Source organism: Dama dama, chromosome 3 (genome assembly GCF_033118175.1).
Source record: "Dama dama isolate Ldn47 chromosome 3, ASM3311817v1, whole genome shotgun sequence".
Lineage (NCBI taxonomy): Eukaryota > Metazoa > Chordata > Mammalia > Artiodactyla > Cervidae > Dama > Dama dama.
The window spans coordinates 72,282,228-72,304,001 of record NC_083683.1 but is presented as its reverse complement, the minus strand read 5'-3'; the positions used below and the strand labels follow the sequence as shown (position 1 = coordinate 72,304,001).

Below are 21,774 nucleotides of genomic sequence, written 5' to 3'. Positions count from 1 at the left end.
TCCCATCCCACCCATCACAGAGCACCAGGCTGGACTCCCTGTGTTCTATAGCAGCTTCGCACCAGTTATCTGAATTACACATAATGGTGGGCGTCCCTGATGACTGAATTAAATGTGACTGTGGACCTCCCTGATAGTTCAGATGGTAAAGAATCTGCCTGTAAAGCAAGAGACCCAGGTTCAATCCCTGGGGTGGGAAGATTCCCTGGAGAAGGAAATGGCAACCCACTCCAGTATTCTTGCCTGGAGAATTCAACGGACAGAGCAATCTGGTGGGCTACAGTCCATGGGATTGCAAAAAAGTCGGACACAACTGAGTAACTAACACACACAACGTTGTGATGTATATATGCAGCACATCTTCTTTATCAATTCATCTACTGATGAACATCCAGGCTGCTTCCATGTCTTGACTATTGTAAACAGTGCTGCAATACTGATACAAGGACAGGTCTGAGTTATGGCCAGACTGGGCAGGCAGTGAGAGTGTCTCCACCTCTAGTGTTGAGTCCCGTATGCTCTCTGGGTGCCCCCCCCCCCCACAGTCAGAAGCAGGGACAAATAGTTGCTCCTGACTCGCTTTCCAGGCACCCAGGAACTGAGCTTACACACCGCACTGGAGGACCTCTCTGTGAGTTCCCAGAAACACAGAGAGGAGAGTGCTAGCAGCTCTGGCTTGGAGGGTCTCAGAGGGCTGAAGGATTCACTGAAAAAAAGAATCAAATAAGGTTAAAATAAATTAATTTAAATATAGAATTCATTTGGAGTTTCACAGTTTTCCACTGATGCCACTTTTCTGTTTCAGGATCCAATTCAAATCACTACTTGAAAAGGAATTGTCATGTGTTCTTGGTCTCCAGCCTGTGTCTCATCCTGTCTCCCCTTCTCCTTCACGATCTGGGAAGTACAAGCAACTGAGGTTAAATTCTTTCAGGATTTTCTTTTCCTTGTCATAATTTCTTTGCCCAGTATTGCATCAGGTAACTCGTTTATGTTGTATTTATCCAACACTGTGTTCTATCAGAGTGCAAATGGAGGGAAGGTCAGGTATTGATGTAGAAATTTCAAGGTAATAGCAACATTGGAAAGCTATGTTATTTAGATGACAATTCTGATACCAAAAGTAAAATACATAAAATGAAATAACTCTTTGGTCACTGCAGTAAAAGCATTCAGATACTGCACACATGGCCTCCAGTTTGACATTTTATACAAATGCCATTAATTTGCATTTAACAGAAACCTACACTTCAAGCAACTTGTGAGCTCCTTCAAACCTGTGACTAGTGAAGAATTACTACTCAGGAGAAAAAGAATACTATCAAATCCACAAAATCTTATGGCCCAGATGATCCTTTCTAATTCTATAGCTAAATACATTTCAGAATATTAGGGACAAAATTTAGAGTAATTGAAAAAATAGAGATGAGAACATGCAAAGAGTTAAACATACAGACTCTAGTACAAACTTATTTCAGAAAAACCTGAATTTGAGGATACCTATAATGAACACCAAAAGAGCTGACAATTCCAGAGTTTTGATCCATCGTTGTCAAGTCAAAGAAGAAAATGACTATTCATTGCATAGATTGGATTTTTTTTTTACCCGGTAGCCATTTGCTCATAATTTCATACAGGTTTTCTCAGTTCAGTGTCACTTGACTTTGTGAGGAGCTTGAGAAGAAGTACAAGTCAGTGATGAGAAACCATACATCATTACCTACATTCATTCTCCTGGGACTAACAGATGATCCTCCAATGCAGGTTCTGATTTTTATATTTCTATTTGCTTCCTACACACTGAGTGTCACTGGGAACTTGACCATCGTTATACTCACTTTAGTAGACTCTCGCCTTAAAACTGCCATGTACTTTTTCCTCAAAAACTTCTCCTTTTTAGAAACCTTATTCACCACGGTCAGCATTCCCAGATTCTTATACAGCTTATCAACTGGGGATAGGACTATTTCTTATAATGCTTGTTTTAGTCAAATATTTTTTATCTTTATTTTTGCAGCAACAGAGTTTTTTCTCCTAGCCATCATGTCCTATGACCGCTATGTGGCCATCTGCAAACCTTTACATTATGCAATCATCATGAACAGTAGAGTCTGTGGAAGACTTGTTATTTGCTGTTGGATAGCAGGTTGTCTGGTCATATTTCCACCAGCTTCCCTGGGCTTACAGCTGGAATTCTGTGACTCTAATATCATTGATCATTTTCTCTGTGATGCTTTTCCTGTGCTAAAAATCTCTTGTTCAGACACATGGTTCTTAGAACAGATGGTTTTTACTGTTGCTGTGTTGACTGTCATTGGGACATTTCTGTGTGTAGCTCTGTCCTATACATACATCATCAAGACCGTCATAAAATTGCCTTCGGCTCAGCAAAAAATGAAGGCCTTTTCTACCTGTTCTTCTCACCTGACTGTGGTTTCTATCACCTATGGAAGTTGTATCTTCATCTATGTCAAACCTTCAGCAAAGGATGAAGTGGCAATTAATAAAGGAGTGTTAGTACTTACTACTTCAGTTGCTCCCATGTTAAACCCATTTATTTATAGCTTGAGGAACAAACAAGTGAAACAAGCTTTTACAGACTTAATCAAAAGAATTTCATTGATTTCAAGGAAGTAAAGGAATGTTAAAATGAAGCATAACATCATAATATAAATTTAAAAAGATCATTGAGACTTGAAGTCACAATCTTCATCTAAGCTGTTGTATTCTGGTCTATTTTCTATTTGTATTAGCATGCTTATATCACTGTTATTATTAAATCCTGGATTTGAAATCACATTTTAAATATTTGATGTAAACAAGTTAAGTCCACTCCTGTTGAAAATAAACTTTATCTAAGATAATATCTCAAATCAAAATAACATGATATTATATTTCCATGAGAAAGGTCTTTCCTGAATTCTAACCTGCCTCTGATCAATATAAGAACTATTATATCCTATGTGGAAGAAACTGAATCCTTGAACTCACAGGAAACTAATGGAGTAATAGTATCAATTGTCTTCTAAGTACAAATATCCAAAATATATAGGTACATATATGATTTTATATATACATATATTGCTCTTCTCAAGCAAGAGTTAGTTATTCAAGAAAAATTGTAGGTTAGTTTGAGCAAAAATGAAAGGATTTTAATGTTGGAGAAGAAATATATGAGCTTAGACATGTGGCGATCCACATCTATCTTGTAAAAGAAACTTCAAAGCCCAAAGTGTTAGGATTTAGATTCATTCAGTTCAGTTCAGTTCAGTCGCTAAGTCGTGTCCGACTCTTAGCGACCCCATGAATCGCAGCACGCCAGGCCTCCCTGTCCATCACCAACTCCCGGAGTTTACTCAAAATCATGCCCATCGAGTTGATGATGCCATCCATCCATCTCATCCTCTGTCGTCCCTTTCTCCTCCTAACTCCCAATCCCTCCCAGCATCAGGGTCTTTTCCAATGAGTCAACTCTTCACATGAGGTGGCCAAAGTACTGGAGTTTCAACTTCAGCATTGGTCTTTCCAATGAACACCCAGGACTGATCACCTATCTCCTTGCAGTCCAAGGGACTCTCAAGAGTCTTCTCCAACACCACAGTTCAAAAGCATCAATTCTTCAGCACTCAACTTTCTTCACAGTCCAACTCTCACATCCATGCATGACCACTGAAAAGACCTTGACCAGACGGACTTTTGTCGGCAAAGTAATGTCTCTTAGATTCATTAGATTCCCTCTAAATTAAAGAGCACGGTCTCTACATTAATTCATCACTCAGGTGGCAGTGGTCTGATAAAATCTGCTGAGACACTAAAACCATATTTATGATGATGAAATAAAACTAGTGCTGAAATACATAATAAAATTCACATCCTAAAGATAGCCAAATTAAGCCAAAAGGAGTCATCAAATCTCAGCAAATTAAAATTCTATACATCGAGAAAATTAAACCAGCAAAATACAAGGAAGCCCTGGGTTATAAACAAAGAATGCAATATGAAGACACAATTGTCTCCACAAAGATTATCTTTACCATTAAAAAAACAGAAGATATATCCTTCACTAATATTTCTCAAATAAAAATGTTCTACATATGGTTATTTATTCCTTTCCATGTCTCACATTTCTCACCATAAACCTCAATGGTCCATACTGGAATGCTTTTGACTTTCATTTCTAGGCCATGTTCAAGGCATCACCTTATACAAAGATTCCCTTTCCTGTGTCCCTCCCTAGCCCTCTGTGTGGAGGCCCTCATATATATACCTGTCACATCCTGCAGTTAGTTATTATGCAATGACAAATCATCCCTAAATCAGTGGTTTAAAACTTAAGTTTCTGGATCAACTGTGGTTTTTGCCAGTTTGAGCAGATATCAGCTGATCTTAGTTGGCTAGGTTTATAGGACTGTCCTCACAGATGATTGAGTCTTGTCAAATAGGGCCTCATTATCATACTTAGAAACTGAATGACTCCTTACTAAGATAAATGAACCCTCTTCCAGAGGATGTTTGATCGCTTAGCTAACAGTGATTCACATGGTAAGATGACGAGGCCTTAGGGGAGAGAATGGAAGCAAGCAAGGCCTCTGGATTCCTAGGCACAATGTCCCTTCTACCACACACACTCTATTAGCCACGGAAGTCATAGGGCCAGTCAACATTCAAGGAAGGAAAACAGAATCACCTGTGCTTGGAAGGAACTAGGGGCACACATTGCAGAGGGTGTGGACAGCAAGAAAAGAGGTAGCCATTTTTGGTACCTTTTTTCCACAGACACTATTCTTCCCCTAAATGTCATGAATTTCCTATTTATTTTGTCTCAAGTCTACTATTCTGTGTTTATTGTGTATATGAATCTATGGAAAACCAATGGTAGTTATTAGTGTTGCTTTGTTTAAAAAAAAAGCTGAATAAATCCCTTAGAAACACTGAAGAATAACCTTTTACAGAGGAGACATCTATAATAACTCCATTAATTCTGTGATCTGAAAGAAATTGATCGCTTTTACTGTGATGTTTATCATATCCAGAAGATCTCTTGCTTAGACATGTGGCTGATAGAACAGAGGGTTATTTTGTGCACTGTGCTGACCTTCATCATCAATTCATGTGTGTAGTTCTTTCCTATATTTATAGCATCAACACTATTCTAAGATTTCCCTCTGCCCAACAAAGGAAGAAGGCCTTCTCCACTTGTTCTTCCCACATGATTGTTGTCTCCATCACTTATGCTAGCTGCATCTTCATTTGTGTGAAATCTTCACCCAAGAATGAGGTAGTTATTAACAAAGTAATTTTTCTCCTTATTAGTTCCATTTCAGCAACGTTAAATCCCTTTATTTAACACACTGAGAAACAAGCAAGTAAAGCAAGCTTTTCTTAACTCAATTAGAAACACTGCACTCCTCTCAAAGACATAAAAGAAAAAGGAGTCAATGAATCCAATAGGAAGGATGAGTCAGCACAAAACCTGAATTCTGATACTATTTGTATCTATACAATTTATTCTCCAGTCCCAATGGCTTTCTCGATTTCTCTTTAAACTTGCTTACTGTGAATCCTGACTGTTCCATCTATTGTTGTTCAATTGCTCAGTCATGTCCAACTCTTTGTGAACCCATGGACTATAGCCTGCCGGGCTCCACCGTCCATGGGATTTTCCAGGCAAGGATACTGGACTGGGTTGCCGTTTTCTTTTCCAGGGGATCTTCCCAATCCAGGGACTGAACCCGGGTCTCCAGTATTGCAGGCACTTTGTACTCTCTGAGCCACCAGGGAAGCCCCATCCTATTCCGTTTCCTCTTTTGAACTATCTTTTCAGCAGACAGATTTCAGACTCCTTGAAGTCATTCAGCAGAAGGATCTGTCCAAGATAGTGGGTAGTTTTGGTTTTGTAGCACTGCCTACCTGGAGATGAAACTAATCAAGATTTTCTTACTGGGATATTCAATGCCATGTTTTCAATATCTTTATAATAAAACTGGTACTTTCATATCCATTTACTTGCTAGTTGACTCAGAACTCAAGCAAAAGATAAGAGTGGAATTCCTAGAGATCCCATAATCCCAACAGTGCTAAAGATAGATCCAGACACTTTAGTGTTATATAAGTGATATTACACATTGGGGCAAATTTGTCAATACACTTTAAAATTATAACATATAAGTGGAACTTGCCTCAGAAATTCCTCTTCTGATAATATAAACTAAGGAAATACAGGAGGTTTATATAAAACATTTAACATGAAATTGTCTAATAGTTAAATATGAGAGGGCTTCCCTGATGGTTCAGACGGCAAAGAATCTACCTGCAATGTAGGAGACCCAGGATCCATCCCTGAGTAGGAAAGATCCCCTGGAAACAGGGATGGCTACCCACTCCAGTATTTTTGCCTCGAGAATTCCATGGGCTGAGGAGCCTGGTAGACTACAATCCATGCAGTCACAAAGTGTTGGAAATGACTGAGCAACTAACACTTTTTTAAAATATGACAAGCTTTATTAAATAATGAGTTATTCATTAAAAGCTATAATGCAGAAGTGATAATGAAAATACATAGTTTTACCACATAAATATTTAGTTATTGAATTAGAAAAGGACCACATGTATACAACTGTCATTCAGTTCAGTTCAGTTCAGTCGCTCATTCATGTCCGACTCTTTACAACCCCATGGACTGCAGCACACCAGGCCTCCCTGTCCATCCCCAACTCCTGGAGTTTACTCAAGCTCGTGTCCATTGAGTCAGTGATGTCATCCAACCATCTCATCCTCTGTGATCACCTTCTCCCCCTGCCTTCAATCTTCCCTAAAATCAGGGTCTTTTCAAATGAGTCAGCTCTCTGCATCAGGTGGCCAAAGTAGTGGAGTTTCAGCTTCAATATCAGTCTTTCCAATGGATATTCAGGACTAATTTCCTTTAGGATGGACTGGTCGGATCTCCTTGCAGTCCAAGGGACTCTCAAGAGTCTTCTCCAACACCCCAGTTCAAAAGCATCAATACTTCAGCACTCAGATTTCTTTACAGTCCACCTCTCACGTTCATACATGACTACTGGAAAAACCATAACATTGACTAGAAGGACCTGTGTTGACAAAGTGATGTGCTGTCTAGGTTGGTCATGAGTTATATTCCAAGGAGCTAAGCATCTTTTCATTTCATGGTTGCGGTCACCATCTGTAATAATTTTGGAGCCAACAAAATAACCTCTGTCACTCTTTCCACTGTTTCCCCATCTATTTCCCATGAAATGATGGGACCAGATGCTATGATCTTAGTTTTCTGAATGTTGAGCTTTAAGCCAACTTTTTCACTCTCCTCTCTCACTTTCATCAAGAGGCTCTTTAGTTCTTCTTCACTTTCTGGCATAATCGTGGTGTCATCTGCATATCTAAGGTTATTGACACTTCTCCTGGCAATCTTGATTCCAGTATGTGCTTCATCCAGCCCAGCATTTCTCATGATGTACTCTGCATATAAGTTAAATAAGCAGGGTGACAATATACAGCCTTGACATACTTCTTTTCCTATTTGACACCAGTCTGTTGTTCCATGTCTAGTTCTAACTGTTGCTTCCTGACTTGCATACAGATTTCTCAAGAGGCAGGTCAGGTGGTCTGGTATTCCCATCTCCTTCAGAACTTTCCACAGTTTGTTGTGATCTGCACAGTCAAAGGCTTTGGTGTAGTCAATAAAACAGAAGTAGATGCTTTTCTGGAACTCACTTGCTTTTTTGATGATCCAACAGATGTTGGCAATTTGATCTCTGGTTCCTCTGCCTTTTCTACAACCAGCTTGAACATTTAGAAGTTCACAGTTCACGTATTGCTGAAGCCTGGTTTGGAGAATTTTGAGCATTACTTTACCAGCGTGTGAGATAAATGTAATTGTGTGGTAGTTTGAGCATTCTTTGGCATTGCCTTTCTTTGGGATTGGAATGAAAACTGACCTTTTCCAATCCTGTGGCCACCACTGTTTTCCAAATTCGCTGGTGTATTGAGTGCAGCACTTTCACAGCATCATCTTCCAGGATTTGAAAGAGCTCAACTGGAATTCCATTACCTCCACTAACTTTGTTCTTAATGATGCTCCCTAAGGCCCACTTGACTTCACACTCCAGGACATCTGGCTCTAGGTGAGTGATCACAACATCGTGGTTATCTGGGTTGTGAAGATCTTTTTTGTATAGTTCTTCTGTGTATTCTTGCCACCTTTTCTTAATATCTTCTGCTTCTGTTAGGTCCATACCGTTTCTGTCCTTTATCAAACCCATCTTTGCATGAAACGTTCCCTTGGTTTCTTTGATTTTCCTGAAGAGATCTCTAGTCTTTCCCATTCTAGTGTTTTCCTCTATTTCTTTGCACTGATTACTGGGGAAGGCTTTCTTATCTCTCCTTGCTATTCTTTTGAACTATGCATTCAAATGGGTACGTCTGTCCTTTTCTCCTTTGCTTTTCCCTTCTCTTCTTTTCACAGCTGTTTGTAAGGCCTCGTCAGACAGCCATTTTGCTTTTTTGCATTTCTTTCATATGCATATATAAATATACAAATGTAAATATTTTCCCATTGAAAACATAGACATAAAGCAACTGTGTTGTGTTTTCTTAGCACTTTGTTATCTGTGGGTTGAAGAGTCTCTTTGCTTCAGAAAATTGTAGTTTTGCACTTGGAATGTGTCTAATAAAATCATTGCATTCTATAGTTTCCAAAGACCCACTTCCCATTGCTGCCTCTGTCAGGTATTTTTCAAAATTTACTGCATATTATATTCAATAGTCATGTTTGAGCTTTAGTCAATAAGGACTCTATTTATCCAAACATAAGGCTCCTGTAAGTCCATAAGAGTCTGAGATAATAAAGCATTCATTTCATTCACTGTGTAAAAATCTGTTCCTGTTGAGAGAAATCAGAAATTATCACTATCAAATCTTCTCAGAATAACTTTATATTCTCAGACATTTAAAATAAATTATTTTTAATTTCAGCTTTAAGATAAAAGACATTGTTTTCTAGGTCTAAGTGGAATAGAATCTTAATGAGGGACAACTGGCAACTCAGAGAGCACTCTCCACTACACAATACTGTCTGTGAACGTGTGTGTCCTCATGAAAGGGGCATTTGTGCATGTATTTGCAATATTTATACTTTTGATTTCATCTTGGGGACAATAAGAATTACACAGTCAACTGAAGCCATAATTATCTTCCATTAGAATAAGTATTAATATGTTCCTCTTTGGTAACTTCAGTTTCTTTCTTAATTCACCATTCAAGTTCCTTGGTATGTGAAAACTGTCAGACGTATCTATTTAAAACTCAAGGATGGCAATACATTAATTTGGATAGATCCAAAAAGAAGAAAAGAAAAAGAGAAAGGAATGACTACCCACTCCAGTATTTTTGCCTGGAGAATCCCATAGACAGAGGAGCCTGGCAGGCTATAGTCCATGGGGTCATAAGAGTCGGACACAACTTAGCTACTAAACCATGACCAAAAAGAAAATAATTATTTCTAATGATACTTGGTTTCATAAAAATGAAATTTGAAAGGATTAGACTCATTCAAAATATATACATCCATTAGAGATGGGTTAGTTATCTCTTCACTCTTTTTATTCTTAGTATCTACAGCATAACCAGCCATATCATAGATTCTTAGTATGTTTCAAATGAATTCATGGCTACTCATAAGAACAGTAGGGACAAACAGAAAAGACCTATCATACAATATCACTTTTATGAATCAGTATGGATTTATACCAACATATAACTCTACTACACTTAGAGTGCCAAATTATTAATACCAGCAATGTTGTCATTAGTGATCAAATTATTGATAGTGGTAAATGCTAATAGTTCTTCAAATATACTAAATAGAAAATACATCTGAATGAAAGTGGTTTAGCAGAACATTCACTTAACATCCGGGATCACAGAAGATAAGAATTGGTGACTAGAAAAGTGGGGGCATTTGGGCATCCTGAGCTATGGTCTGAGTCAGGATGCCACAATGAAGCACTGAGGGCATCAGGGTTTTCTCACCTTAGCACAGAGGGTCAGTTCCTTCATGTGCTTACTTGCTCAGTCGTGTCCAACTCTTTGCAGCCCCATGGATGGTAGCCTGCCAGGCTCCTTTGTCCATGGGGATTCTCCGGGCAAGAATTTTATGACGTATCTAAAAGGGTACCTGATTATCAGCTAGAAATGTTTCCCTTTGATCATAGATTAGTCCCCATGTCCTATAGAGATGCCTATTAATCACAGGTAATTTCCTAACTATCTATTGTACTCTGATGCTGTTATTTGCTACTGTTATTGATAGAAATAACATGTTTTGATTCACCAGACCTCAGAACACATTTCTAGATTTCTTAAGGGATATGTTGCAAAAAAATAAGTTAAATGAGTCATATAACTGTTGGGGTCGTTTAATGGACCAGAACCTGGTGGTACGGAGTCGAAGCTAAGAAAGTGAAAGAGAGAAAGAGGCTGATATCCCTTGGTTTACACAGAGGACCAATAAAGTCCTTGACACAGGACTTGCATCGCTCACAAAGGCACCAGGCACCCTCTCGAGGGGGTCTTAGAAGCCCGGGCAGAAAAGTGAGCACAATGGGTCTCCACGCTCCAGAGAGTCAGCCAGAAAAAGAGAGAGAGAGAGAAAGAGAGAGAGACAAAAAAGACCCGGGGACCTAAGCTCTGATGAAGCAAAGGTGCTTTAATGATTTTTCTATGAGTATATATAGGCTGCAGTACAAGAAACTTCTTTTGGGAAAGATAGGGATCAGAAAACCAAACATACAGTAACCATTACCAAGGGAACAAGGGGTAATCCTAGTCACAAGGTCAGGAGACAATCCATATCTCATGAAGGGGGAGCAAGACTAAGCAATTTTGTCAAAAAGAGAATGCTTACTAAAGGAGACCCAAGCCTGCCTCACACAATGACCTCAATCCCTGGGAGCAGCGTGCTGCTCTGCTTGAAGAGAGACAAAGGACTCATGAGAGACAGCACGTAGGCATCCTCCCATCAAACACTTCCTGACACATAATAAACGAAGTAATTTTTCCAAGGGACATCCTTTACTCCTGGAATGGAGGGAAAACAAATGACATAAACTCTTCATTTATAAAAGGAAACTGCTACCCAAATAATCACACAATTAAAGCTGAGAAGGAAATGTGGAATACCTATTGCTTCATGCCCCAAAGTTCAGGTCTGGACTCTGCCCTTAGTCTTTCTCCAGAGAACACTGAACAGGTTGTCAGAGGCACCAAAATCCACCAGCTTTACACAGAACACAGGAAAGGAAATCAATAGCTTGCGTTCAGTCATTCATTACTGTATTAGTTAGCATAAGTTACAGAGCTAAAAGAAAAGGAGGAAGAGCAGAAAGAAAATGAAGGGGAGAAAGAAAATGAAGGAGAGAAAGAAGGAGGGGTAGTGGCTTTAACTCACCATCTGCTGGGCACTCTGCATGGATTATCTCAGTCAATATACACAAAAGCTCCATGAAATAGATATCACAGGGGAAACTGAGGCTAAAAATGTAAAGAGAAATAAGAACACTGCACCTTACCCCACAGACTGTGTAAAAACGACAGGAAGTATACTTCTCACTACACATCAGTCCACAGGAAAGCAATAGAGAGTCACTCATACCTGCTTAATATTAAAGGCAGTCTCAAAAGATCAGTTTAATTTTTCCATTAAGCTCATATAAAAACTTTTAAAATCTTAAAAGTCACTCTAAAGGCCTGCTAAATCATGTTTAAGGTATTTTGTATTTGATATGTAAGGCAAAAATATTTATTTGTATACTCAAATATTTATTACCCGAAAAGCCTCCATAAATCTAAGTGCTTTTGTATTTGAAATTCAAAATTCATGAGTATGTTCCTTACCCCCGCCTCTTCACAAATCTTACTTAAAGCCTAAATACATTCACTTCTATGCAACTGAGATTAGATGAATGTTTTAAGGAGATACCTAGTATGGGATAACTCTCAATTAACAACATTTCAAAACATTTTTTTCCAAAGCATGTAGGGGAGATTAATCATAGGTGGACTTTGGAAAAATGGTTCTGGCTGTGTTGGTTTTAAAATACTGAATGGGAGAAGTAATCACACATGTTAAGTATATGTTAATATAATTTCACAACATTTCAGCTATAAGATAAAGATATCCAGGGTAGAATTAGTGTGGTGAGAAAGTAAGAGGATCAAATTAAGATAACAGAAATTGTAAGACCTGGTGATAAACTGAAAATAGGAGCAAAGAAAAAGGAAGAATTACGAAAGTTCTTATGTGACTTAAGACTGACAGAGAAAGAAACACAACAATGCATGCCATCTTTAAAATCTTGACATGGAAACACTCCAAAAGAAGTAATACAGAAATGAAATAAAGTTTAATACAGGAAATAGTAATAAGCATTCACATGTTCCACATGCAGCTGTAGATATTGTATTATTATCTACATTTATCAGTACAGCCCTAAGATATATATATATATATATATATATATATATATATATATATATATAAAACCTTAATTGCACTTGAAAAAGCACAAGATATAGAAGTTAAGGAAATTGCCTAAGGAAAAGTCTAAATTCAAACACTCTAAGTCTGATCTAGATGTCCAAGAAATAGTTGAAGCCATTTTCCATGTTGATATAAATTTTGGAATTATCAGCCTCAGTGAAGTCACCTTATTAATGAGACTCTCCTAGAGAGAAGAGAAAGTGAAAGAAAGGATTGCCTAGAAAAGAGATCACAAGTCAGTCAATAAGCAGAATGGCTAGAAGAGGCAGCCTAAAGGGAAATAAAAGAGAACAGACAGAGAAGGAGGAAGAAATTGAGGGAAATGTGAGGTCGTGGAATCAAACTGTCATGACTTTCATACGTTACCAATTTATTACCTCACATGTAGCAGAGTTTGAGTTAAATGAAGACCGAATTGTGGTCAAAGAGTGAAACAAGTGACAGACTAGAGATAACCTTGTCTGGAGTAGTTTAATTGGTTTCAAAATCAGGTGAGTTCAAAGATAGAAATATAAATCAATGGAACAGAATAGAAAGCCCAGAGATAAATCCACGAACCTATGGACACCTTATCTTCGACAAAGGAGGCAAGGATATACAATGGAAAAAAGACAATCTCTTTACAAGTGGTGCTGGGAAAACTGGTCAACCACTTGTAAAAGAATGAAACTAGAACACTTTCTAACACCATACACAAAAATAAACTCAAAATGGATTAAAGATCTAAATGTAAGACCAGAAACTATAAAACTCCTAGAGGAGAACATAGGCAAAACACTCTCCGACATAAATCACAGCAGGATCCTCTATGACCCACCTCCCAGAATATTGGAAATAAAAGCAAAAATACACAAATGGGACCTAATGAAACTTAAAATCATTTGCACAGCAAAGGAAACTATAAGCAAGGTGAAAAGAAAGCCCTCAGATTGGGAGAAAATAATAGCAAATGAAGCAACAGACAAAGGATTAATCTCAAAAATATACAAGCAACTCCTGCAGCTCAATTCCAGAAAAATAAATGACCCAATCAAAAAATGGGCCAAAGAACTAAACAGACATTTCTCCAAAGAAGACATACAGATGGCTAACAAACACATGAAAAGATGCTCAACATCACTCATTATTAGAGAAATGCAAATCAAAACCACAATGAGGTACCATTTCATGCCAGTCAGAATGGCTGCTATCCAAAAGTCTACAAGCAATAAATGCTGGAGAGGGTGTGGAGAAAAGGGAATCCTCTTACACTGTTGGTGGGAATGTAAACTAGTACAGCCACTATGGAGAACATTGTGGAGATTCCTTTAAAAACTGGAAATAGAAATGCCATATAACCCAGCAATCCCACTTCTGGGCATGCACACCGAGGAAACCAGATCTGAAAGAAACACATGCACCCCAATGTTCATCACAGCACTGTTTATAATAGCCAGGACATGGAAGCAACCGAGATGCCCATCAGCAGATGAATGGATAAGGAAGCTGTGGTACATATACACCATGGAATATTACTCAGCCATTGAAAAGAATTCATTTGAGTCAGTTCTAATGAGATGGATGAAACTGGAGCCCATTAAACAGAGTGAAGTAAGCCAGAAAGATAAAGACCAATACAGTATATTAACACATATGTATGGAATTTAGAAAGATGGTAATGATAACCCTATATGCAAAACAGAAAACGAGACACAGATGTACAGAACAGACTTTTGGACTCTGTGGGAGAAGGCGAGGGTGGGATGTTTCGAGAGAACAGCATCGAAACATGTATATTATCAAGGGTGAAACAGATCACCAGCCCAAGTTGGATGCATGAGACAAGCGCTCGGGCCTGGTACACTGGGAAGACCCAGAGGGACTGGGTAGAGAGGGAGGTGGGAGGGGGATCGGGATGGGGAATACATGTAAATCCATGGCTGATTCATGTCAATGTATGGCAAAAACCACTACAATATTGTAAAGTAATTAGCTTCCAACTAATAAAAATAAATGAAAAAAAAATTTTTTAAAAGTCAGGTGAGTTGATGTATAAATTGTTAAAATGACAAAGGAGACAACTATGTGTTATAGATGAAAGGTAAGTGAAAATGGGGAACTATCATCAAGAAATGGCCAAGTTTGGTTAAAGCAGGTATTGCTCAATGCCATTTCCAAAAATGTGATTGTGTATTTCAAGCTGAAACAAGTTTGACGAAAAACATTTTAAAAATTGGAATATGGTTCTTCAGGTCTACAAATAAACTAACATTTCCTTGTATCCATCTGTGTGCTAAGTTACTTCAGTTGTGTCTGACTCTTTGTGACTCTATGGACTGTAGCTTACCAGGCTCCTCTACCCATGGGATTCTCCAGGCAAGAATACTGGAGGAGGTTGTCATGCCCTCCTCCAAGTGGTCTTCCTGATTCAAATATTGAACCTGCACCTCTTATGCCTCATGCATTGGCAGGCAAGTTCCTTTCTACTTGTGCCACATGGGAAGCCCAACATTTTCTTACTTTTCTGAAAAATTTTTTGAAACAAAACAAACATATTACTACAAAATACTTACAGGGAATGGAAATGTGACATTATCAAATGTGTTTAGAAAGAAATAGTATTCTGATTAGAGTTTTAATACCAAAAAAAAACTGCTCTTACTGAGTACCCTTCGATGAAAAAAGAGAAAAAAAAGCCCTCAACATCTAGAGATTATTAAACTGTAGGATCTTGTTAGAAGGCATTAGGGTTTTCACTGTCTAAGGAATTGAAAACAAAGAAATCCATTCAATGACACAATTTCAAAATTTGACTTGTAAGTTGGAGAGAAATTTTAATAGAACAAGGATAACCTAGGAAGCATAAACATATGCAACATATTCTAATAGTAGCAGGAAAATACAGACAATGGTAAATATTACAAAGATTACATGCATACATTTGAAATAAATTTTCAATGAGGCAAACCTCAAAATGTTTAGATTGCAACACATTTAAATGAATCTTTTAGAAAATATATCCATGAAAAATGTCTTTAATACACCTCCAAGAAGCTGGAGTGGACTATCTGAAACATGATAGACTATGTAATAAGAATTTATTGGAGTATAATAGCTAGCACACATGTAAAATTTAATGTTAGGAATTTCTTAAGACCATTGTAAGGGGGTTTTTGTTTTGTTTGTTTTTGTTATTGTTTTGATGGGATTACCTCTCTGTTAGAAGAATGTCTGGAGACAGGAAATTGGGGAAGGCAGACTTCTTGACCCCAAAGCAACTTATTCAAAGAGAGTTGTTGTTTTTATTTCATTATTTATAAGAAGATATGTTGAACTGACATCAATTACAGTTAAATTCTATGTTCATTAGAAGGAGAAGCATGAAATAACAGGGTTAAAAAATGAATAGTCAGTTTTTGAGACACAAAGAGGGGATAAAACATTGCCATGTGCTGTGCGTTTACTTCTCTGCTAAACAGTTGTATAGGCATCACTCTCAGATTTACTTCTCATGAAGTTAAAAACCAGCCCGGACTCTGGAATTCCTCATGCAGAGTCTTCCTTATTGTTCCAAGCAGACTGGACAGGAGACCACAATTAAGGATCAAACGCCAAACCACACTAACCATCTTCATCTTGGTGGGGTTGATAGAGGACATTAGACTGAAAATTTTGCTTTTCATTTTTCTATTTCTGTCCTACATGTTGAGTGTATTGGAAAGTAAGCATCATCACCCTCACTCTGATGGATTCCCACCTTAAATACCTGTGTATCTTTTCCTACAAAATTTCTCCTTCTTAGACATTTCATTCACAACTGCTTGTATTCCCAGATTCATCTATAGCGTATCAACTAAGGAAAAGTCAGACACATGGCTGATAGGACATGTGGCTGCTCTATGTGCTGTGTTGACCTTCATCATCACCCTCATGTGTGTAGTTCTTTCCTACATTTATATCATCAGGACTATTGTAAGGTTTTCCCTCTGTTCAGCAAAGAAAAAGAAATGCAAAAGGGCAAAATGATTGTCTGAGGAGGCCTTACAAGTAGCTGAGAAAAAAGAGAAGCTAAAGGCAAAAGAGAAAAGGAAAGTTACACCCGTCTGAATACAGAGTTCCAAAGAAAAGCAAGGAGGGATAAGAAAGCCTTCTTAAGTGATTAATGTGAAGAAATAGAGGAAAACAATAGAATGGGAACTCTTAAAGAAAATTAGAGAAACCAAGGGAACAATTCATGCAAAGATGGGCACAATAAAGGATAAAAATTGTATGGGCCTAACAGAAACAGAAGATATTAAGAAGAGGTATAAATACACAGAAAAACTATACAATAAAGATCATCATGACCCAGATAATCACAATGATGTCATCACTCACCCACAGCCAGACATCCTGGAGTGTAAAGTCAAGTGGGCCTTAGGAGCATGACTAAAAACAAAGCTAGTAGAGGTGATGGAATTCCAGTTGAGTTCTTTCAACTCCTGAAAGATGATGCTGTGAAAGTGCTGCACTCAATATGCCAGCAAATTTGGAAAACTCAGCCGTGGCCACAGCACTGGAAAAGGTCAATTTTCATTCCAATCCCAAAGAAGGGCAATACCAAAGAATGTTCAAACTACTGAACAATTGTACTCATCTCACACACTAGCAAAGTAATACTCAAAATTCTCCAAGCTAGGCTTTAACAGTACATGATGCGAGAACTTTAGATTTTCAAGCTGGATTTAGAAAAGGCAGAGGAGCCAGAGATCAAATTACCAACATCCACTGGATCATAGAAAAAGCAAGAGAATTCCAGAGAAACATCTACTTCTGCTTTATTGACTATGCCAAAGCCTTTGACTGTGTGGATCACAGCAAACTGGAAATTCTGAAAAAGATGGGAATACCAAACCACATTACCTGCCTCCTGCAAAACCTGAATACAATCTAAATGTCCACCAACAAATGAATGGATGAAGAAGATATGGTATATATATAGAATGGAATATTAGCCATAAAAAAAGAATAATTTCATTTGCAGCAACAAGGATGCAACTAGAGATTACCAGAGTAACTAAAGCAGAAAAGGAAAGTCAATACATACAATATCACTTATATGGGAAATCTAAAACGTGACACAAATATACTTATCTATAAATCAGAAACAAACTCACAGACATAGAGAACAGACTTGTGGTTGCTATGAGGGGCACTGAGAGGCATGGAGTGGATATTTGGGGTTAGCAGGAGCAAACAAGTATAAAAAGAATGTATAAATAACACTACCCCACTGTATTACAGAAGAAACTATATTCAATCTCCTGTGAAAAACCACAGTGGAAAGAATATAAAAAATAATATATGTGTATGTATAACTGAAAGACTTTGCTATAAAGCAGAAATAAACACAGCATTATAAATCAACTCTACTTCAATTTTCAAAAAGCCCTATATGATACAAAAGCAAAAGAAATTTAAATATCTGGGAGGTATTTCTGAAAACTATCAATGTAGGTTATCACTTTGCTTTTTCTTTTGATAAAATATTTTTCTCTATTATTATCTGAATATTTATACTGACACTAAATATTAATTACAGCTTTATAGGATTACTAAATTGGAAAAATTGTCTGTATCATATAACAAATGTCTATCATACTGTTGAAATAAAATAACACATGGTTGCCTTTTGTCTTGCAATCTGATATTATTATTGCATTCCTGCACTGCTTCTGGTGCTAATGTTACTTATACCTGCCTCTCTGAGGACATTTTCCCCAGATCTGTATTTCCTGCTCTATCCCCAAAGTCTACTACACCAGAGATTCATTGATAATGATAAGATAAATCCACCAAGGACATGTTTGTTTGTTTCACATAGTTGAAAATTTGCTCAATATTTTTTAAGGGAAATTCTCTCAGTTTAGAAATAAGTCCTTCTGCCAGAAACAATAGAATATCTATTTTCCCAACAACAGAAAGATTCTTTCCTAACCATTTAAACAACTGTTAGCTCTGTAAAGTAAAGACTCCCTGGGCTCAGGGGGAGACAGGCTTTCTCTTGAGAAAATCTTCATCTTGTGTGGGTGGAGGATGACTTAGTGAAACCCTCCAACTGCAGAGACTGCTATGAGTTTGAGTATGTGCTCCTAAGAACAGTCAGAGTCCACCTTCCTCTCTCCATTATAAGACCTTCCTGGAGGACTTTTTTCACTCTTTGCAACTTTGGGGTTCAGCAAACATCTGAGGTTACAACTATCAGAGAAGTATTTTTTTATTTTTCTGTCCATTTTCTGAACTCTAGAATGATGCTTTCTTTTGAGCAATGTATGTATACCAACATAACTGATATGATTTTTCACTTTAAAATTATATGAAAGGTTTCAACAACCACTTATGAAGTGTGGCTTCACAGTATGAGTGGCAAGTACAGGACAGTCATTGATTAGCTGCCTTCATGTATCAATATGATGAAGGTCATCTAAATGCAGTGGACATTAGAGGGACACTCCCATGTGTTCTCTGCCATAACTTCATCCTCATTTGAAATAAAAATTGTGTATAAAATAGGTGACCTATATCTCTATTGAGTGACTTATTTGCTTATGCTTTATAACTCAATGACCCCTTCCTGTAGAAGTCTTTCACATTTTAATGAAAACTCAATTTTAACATCTTTATCTATATCAGTTAATTTCATGAGCCTTGTTAATATGACATGAATGAATGGCTGAATAGAAATATGAATGACTGAAGAAAAAAGTGGCATTTTTGGACAAAAAAAAAATTAGTCTTTTTCCTCAGGACACACAGGCTTCCTGAGGTGCTTGGGAAAGTCAGATGCCTGGAGTCATTCTGACAAGACTGAGGGGAGGTGCCTGGGCTGCCGGGACAACTCACTCCTGTCCCACCACTGGAAACTCTGTGCTGTCCCTGTGTGACCTTCAACTTGGTATTGAGGTGGGAGGCTAAGTTTTAGGCAAAACATTCCCTAATTCCCTTATTCTGTTTTTCTATATGCACTTTAAGCCAAAGAGTGGGACTAGGTACCAAGTGGCAGCTGATATCTGCCTTTCATAAAGATTAGAAATGGAATATTTTATAGGAACCAAGTGAAACTCCAAATATCCATTTAAGCGAAGCCTCTAAGGGCAAATGCCTTTTGATTCAGCAATGGAAGAAAGTGAGAAAGTATCCTGACAATAACTGAAGGATAAGAAGTATTTGACTTAGCTGCTACGTAAGTAACAAGAGAGAAGACCAAGTATGTAATACATTTGGTCAAAGCAAAAGAATTGTAATGACTTTTTTTTTAGTCTAGGACTAAAAATGACAGGTAGCATTTTTTTCTACTGCCAGGAAGCAAAGAATGATTTTAATATTTAAAAGCTCTCATTTTTAAAGTGAAGGAAAATGGACAAGAGAGATTATATATGGCATATATACATTAAGAGTAGGCATTTTTATATCATTTATACCTCAAAAATGTTAAAACACAAAAGAATCTAATTGACCCCCATGCACGATTACATACTTTTCATTAAAGAATGTACCGTAAATGGGAATGAAAATTTCACTACATGAGAAAACTGACTTCTTCTGAGTCCGAAGAATACGTATATAATTCATGAATTTTACAATAAACATATTTATTGAGCTCTTGATAAACTCTGAATCAGGATATCTGCTGTGGTATCTCAATAAACAAGACATTACCCAGTCTCAAACATTACATTCACATATTTACTGGTAAGAAAGAGATAAGCATACTGGGCAAGAGGGACAAAAAATAGAAGCCAAGAACTTAAAAGATGAAGTTTCAAGAAAGTGTTTCATAGGAACTGACACGAAGCTGAAACTTGATAAACCTACAAGTATGAGTATCAGACTAGTGAAGGGGAAAACAGGAGTGGGAAGCTGGTAATGAACAGGGTCGTATCAGGAAACAGACTCCTCTCAAAGGCAGAGATATCCTTTCGGTTTGTGGAAAGTGAATGCCCCACTCTGGTGGAAGCACTCTGAAGAGCTGTTCCACAGGTAACACTCCTTTCTAAACATGGACATCTTCATCACATGAGTGTACTATCAGTGGGTCAAAAACTGCCTGCACCATTAGCTGAAGCCATAATGTTGGCTTTTATGTATACACAGAATCCACGCAATTCAGGTATTGCTGATAAACATTAAACCCTAAATGTAACTGCCAACTTTAATTTCAAATGATATCCTATATACTCACAAATATGATAAAATGGATATCCCCACAAAAATACAGCTGAAGACGCAGAAGGGACTGGAGGAGAAGACATGTACACCATGTAAATAATTCATGTGAACATTTGCCCGAGCATACTGCCATACGTAAAGTGCTCAGCAGCTGCTGTTTATACCGTTTTGGTTTTCTTTCTTTTTTATTTCTAAAATTTGGTAAACTTTTAATTATAATATAATTTTGTACTCATACAAGTGTAGAAAAAACAGTGAACTGTACCCAAATAACCTTCAACCAGCTCTCCCAAAATGTAAATTCCTAATGATCACAAAGGAATTGTTAACACTAAGGAACTAACACTGTATACTAATAACTAAAATAGAGCGTTAAGGACAGGACGGATCCAGGCCGTGGCCAGGTCGGGGGGCAGGGACCCACGCTGTCACCACCGCCGAAGCAGTCCCTCGCGCTCTTGGCTCCCCCTGCCGACCAAGTCGCACACGGGCTGCGGGCTCGCTATCCTGGCACCTCAGACTAAGCATGCGCCATGCAGCCAGCCACATCGCCAATCCCCAGTGGCACTGGGAGGAGTGCACTTGTGGCTCTGGCTTGGAGGGTCTCTTTCCCTCCCCCCCCACCCTCTCTCTCTGTCTCTCTCTCTCTCCCTCCCCCTCTCTCTCTCTCCCTCCCCCTCTCTCTCTCTCCCTCCCTCCTCCTCCCCCCTCTCTCTCCTCTCTCTCTCCTCTCCCTCCCTCCCCCCCTCCCTCCCTCTCTCTCTCTCTCTCCCTCCCTCCCCCCTCCTCCCTCTCTCTCTCTCTCTCTCCCTCCCTCCCCCCCTCTCTCTCCCTCCCTCCCTCTCTCTCTCTCTCTCTGTCCCCTCTCTCTCTCTCTCCCTCCCTCCCCCCCCTCTCCCTCTCTCTCTCTCTCTCCCTCCCTCACCCCCTCTCTCTCCCTCCCTCCCTCTCTCTCTCTCTCTCTGTCCCTCTCTCTCTCTCTCCCTCCCTCCCCCCCTCCCTCCCTCCCCCCCTCTCTCTCCCTCCCTCTCTCT

At 38.4% G+C, this 21,774-nt stretch overlaps 1 protein-coding gene across 1 annotated transcript; it reads left to right on the top strand.

Moving 5' to 3' along the window:
* Positions 1–1,698: 1,698 nt before the first annotated feature.
* Positions 1,699–2,637, top strand: LOC133042784 (olfactory receptor 6C2-like). The gene has a single exon (XM_061123717.1). It carries the CDS (start codon positions 1,699–1,701, stop codon positions 2,635–2,637), a length of 939 nt encoding a protein of 312 aa, XP_060979700.1.
* The last annotated feature ends 19,137 nt before the right edge of the window (positions 2,638–21,774 follow it).

Bases quoted from the DNA above. Each gene is read 5' to 3' on its own strand.
- LOC133042784 (XM_061123717.1), top strand. From the start codon at position 1,699: ATGAGAAACCATACATCATTACCTACATTCATTCTCCTGGGACTAACA.